At 37.4% G+C, this 1,991-nt stretch overlaps 1 protein-coding gene across 1 annotated transcript; it reads left to right on the top strand.

The window, feature by feature from the left end:
- The first annotated feature begins 310 nt into the window (after positions 1-310).
- On the top strand, positions 311-1,647 carry LOC127207393 (olfactory receptor 5G3-like). The gene is made up of 2 exons (XM_051166784.1): positions 311-401; positions 655-1,647. Exon 2 carries the CDS (start codon positions 669-671, stop codon positions 1,611-1,613), a length of 945 nt encoding a protein of 314 aa, XP_051022741.1. The 5' UTR covers positions 311-401; positions 655-668; the 3' UTR covers positions 1,614-1,647.
- Positions 1,648-1,991: the final 344 nt, after the last annotated feature.

The following is a 1,991-nucleotide window of genomic DNA, read 5'->3' as shown; positions in this document are numbered from 1 at the left end:
GTCACATATTATAATAATTGCTTTTAAAAATGTTTGTGTACATATGAAAAATCATGTAAAATAAATTGTTATTTTAACTTTGCAGATGCTTAATTTTCTGTACAAATTCTATGATAATTTGCCCCCAACACTTTTCAGACACCAAGATCTCTAAGTTAGCATCTTTCCTCATCTTTTATGTGGTATAATCATTTATTGGGAGAATACGGTCGTGAGAAATTTTGACTGCCTTCTTTTTCTTCCCAATTTGTCATCTTATATTCTTTTTTAAGAGCATTATATTTTATTCATTTTTTCTTTTTCTTTTTTTAAGGATTTTTAATTAAATATTTCCAGTTGTCTATAATAAATTTATTGATGACAATCTTCCACTGATTTCAAATATCACTTGACTAAGTTTGGTAAGTTTCAATTCTTTTTTAAAAAATATATTTTATTAATTTACTCATATTACATCTCAATTGTTATCCCATCCCCATCCCTTGTATCCTCCCATTCCTCCCTCCCTCCCATTTTCCCTTTACTCCCCTCCCCTATGACTGTGACTGAGGGGGATTACCTCCCCCTGTATATGCTCATAGGGTATCAAGTCTCTTCTTGGTAGCCTGCTATCCTTCCTCTGAGTGCCAAGTCACAATTCTTATTCTTTGACAGATCCCAACTGATGAATGGAGGAAAAGAATCAGACTGCAGTGCTGGAGTTTCTCTTCCTTGGCATCACAGATGACCTCCATCAGAAGATTGTCCTCTTCATCATGTTTTTCTTTGTTTATCTTGTTACCCTTGGGGGTAATGTGGGTGTAATCACTCTCATATGGGAGGACCCCAGTCTGCACACTCCTATGTACTTTTTCCTCAGCCACCTGTCCTTTGTAGATGCGTGCTCCTCTTCTTGTGTAGCTCCCAAAATGCTATTTGACATTTTTATAGAGAACAAAGCCATCTCTTTCATGGGCTGTGCAGCACAGATGTGGTTCTTTGGTCTCTTTGTGGCAACTGAGTGTCTTCTCCTGGCTGCTATGGCATATGATCGATATGTAGCCATCTGTAAGCCCTTGCTGTATACACTCATTATGTCCCAGCATGACTGTGTATTGTTGGTTATTGGGTCATATGTAATTGCTATTATAAGTACAATGACCCACACAATTTTAACCTTTTATTTACCATTCTGTGGTCCATATATTATCAACCACTTCTTCTGTGACATTTCCCCATTGTTGTCTCTAGCGTGTACAGACACTAAGATCAACAAGTTGGTACTTTTTGTCCTGGCTGGAGCAGTAGGTGTGCTCAGTGGTCTGGTCATTGTGGTCTCCTACGTATGCATCTTGCTCACAATATTGAAGATTCAGACAGCCAACGGCAAACAAAAAGCTTTCTCAACCTGTTCCTCTCACTTGGCAACTGTCTCTATTCTGTATGGGACTCTTTTCTTCATCTATGTTCGACCCAATGCCGGTTCCTCCCTGGATATTAATAAAGTGATCTCCTTATTTTATACTGTGGTGATCCCCATGTTGAATCCCCTCATCTACAGCTTGAGGAACAAAGAGGTGAAAGACGCATTCAGGAGAATACTGGAGCGGAAGCACTTTCTATTAGGTGCCTAAGAGAATTTTCTCTGTGTCATACCTAGGTGTGGGAGGAAAGTATAGGTTAAAAACCCTTGGAATGAAAACCAAGGGCTGCTGTGCCTGTTCACAGACTATTTCACAAACTTATGCCAGAGCTTGGTAGACACTATCTTAAAGATTTAGCATTTTTAGTAAATTTAACTGAACATGGAAATATTTTAGATGAACATGCATTTCCAATACACTATTACAAATAATAGTTGTTTCAAATGGAACTGAAATTATGAAAAGTTGAAACCTTGATGAAAAATTTATATATTTCAATATTTTGGCTGAACACAATCTTAGGATGAGAAAATTCACACAGTCTTGCTGGGTTTTTAAGACTTATTTTATGTGTATGGATTTTTGCCT

Source organism: Acomys russatus, chromosome 24 (assembly GCF_903995435.1).
Source record: "Acomys russatus chromosome 24, mAcoRus1.1, whole genome shotgun sequence".
Classification (NCBI taxonomy): domain Eukaryota; kingdom Metazoa; phylum Chordata; class Mammalia; order Rodentia; family Muridae; genus Acomys; species Acomys russatus.
The sequence above is the reverse complement of the archived record's forward strand: the minus strand, read 5'-3'. Positions and strand labels throughout refer to the sequence as shown.

What these genes read in the sequence shown, in the direction of transcription:
- LOC127207393 (XM_051166784.1), top strand. Translation starts at nt 669, where the DNA reads ATGGAGGAAAAGAATCAGACTGCAGTGCTGGAGTTTCTCTTCCTTGGC.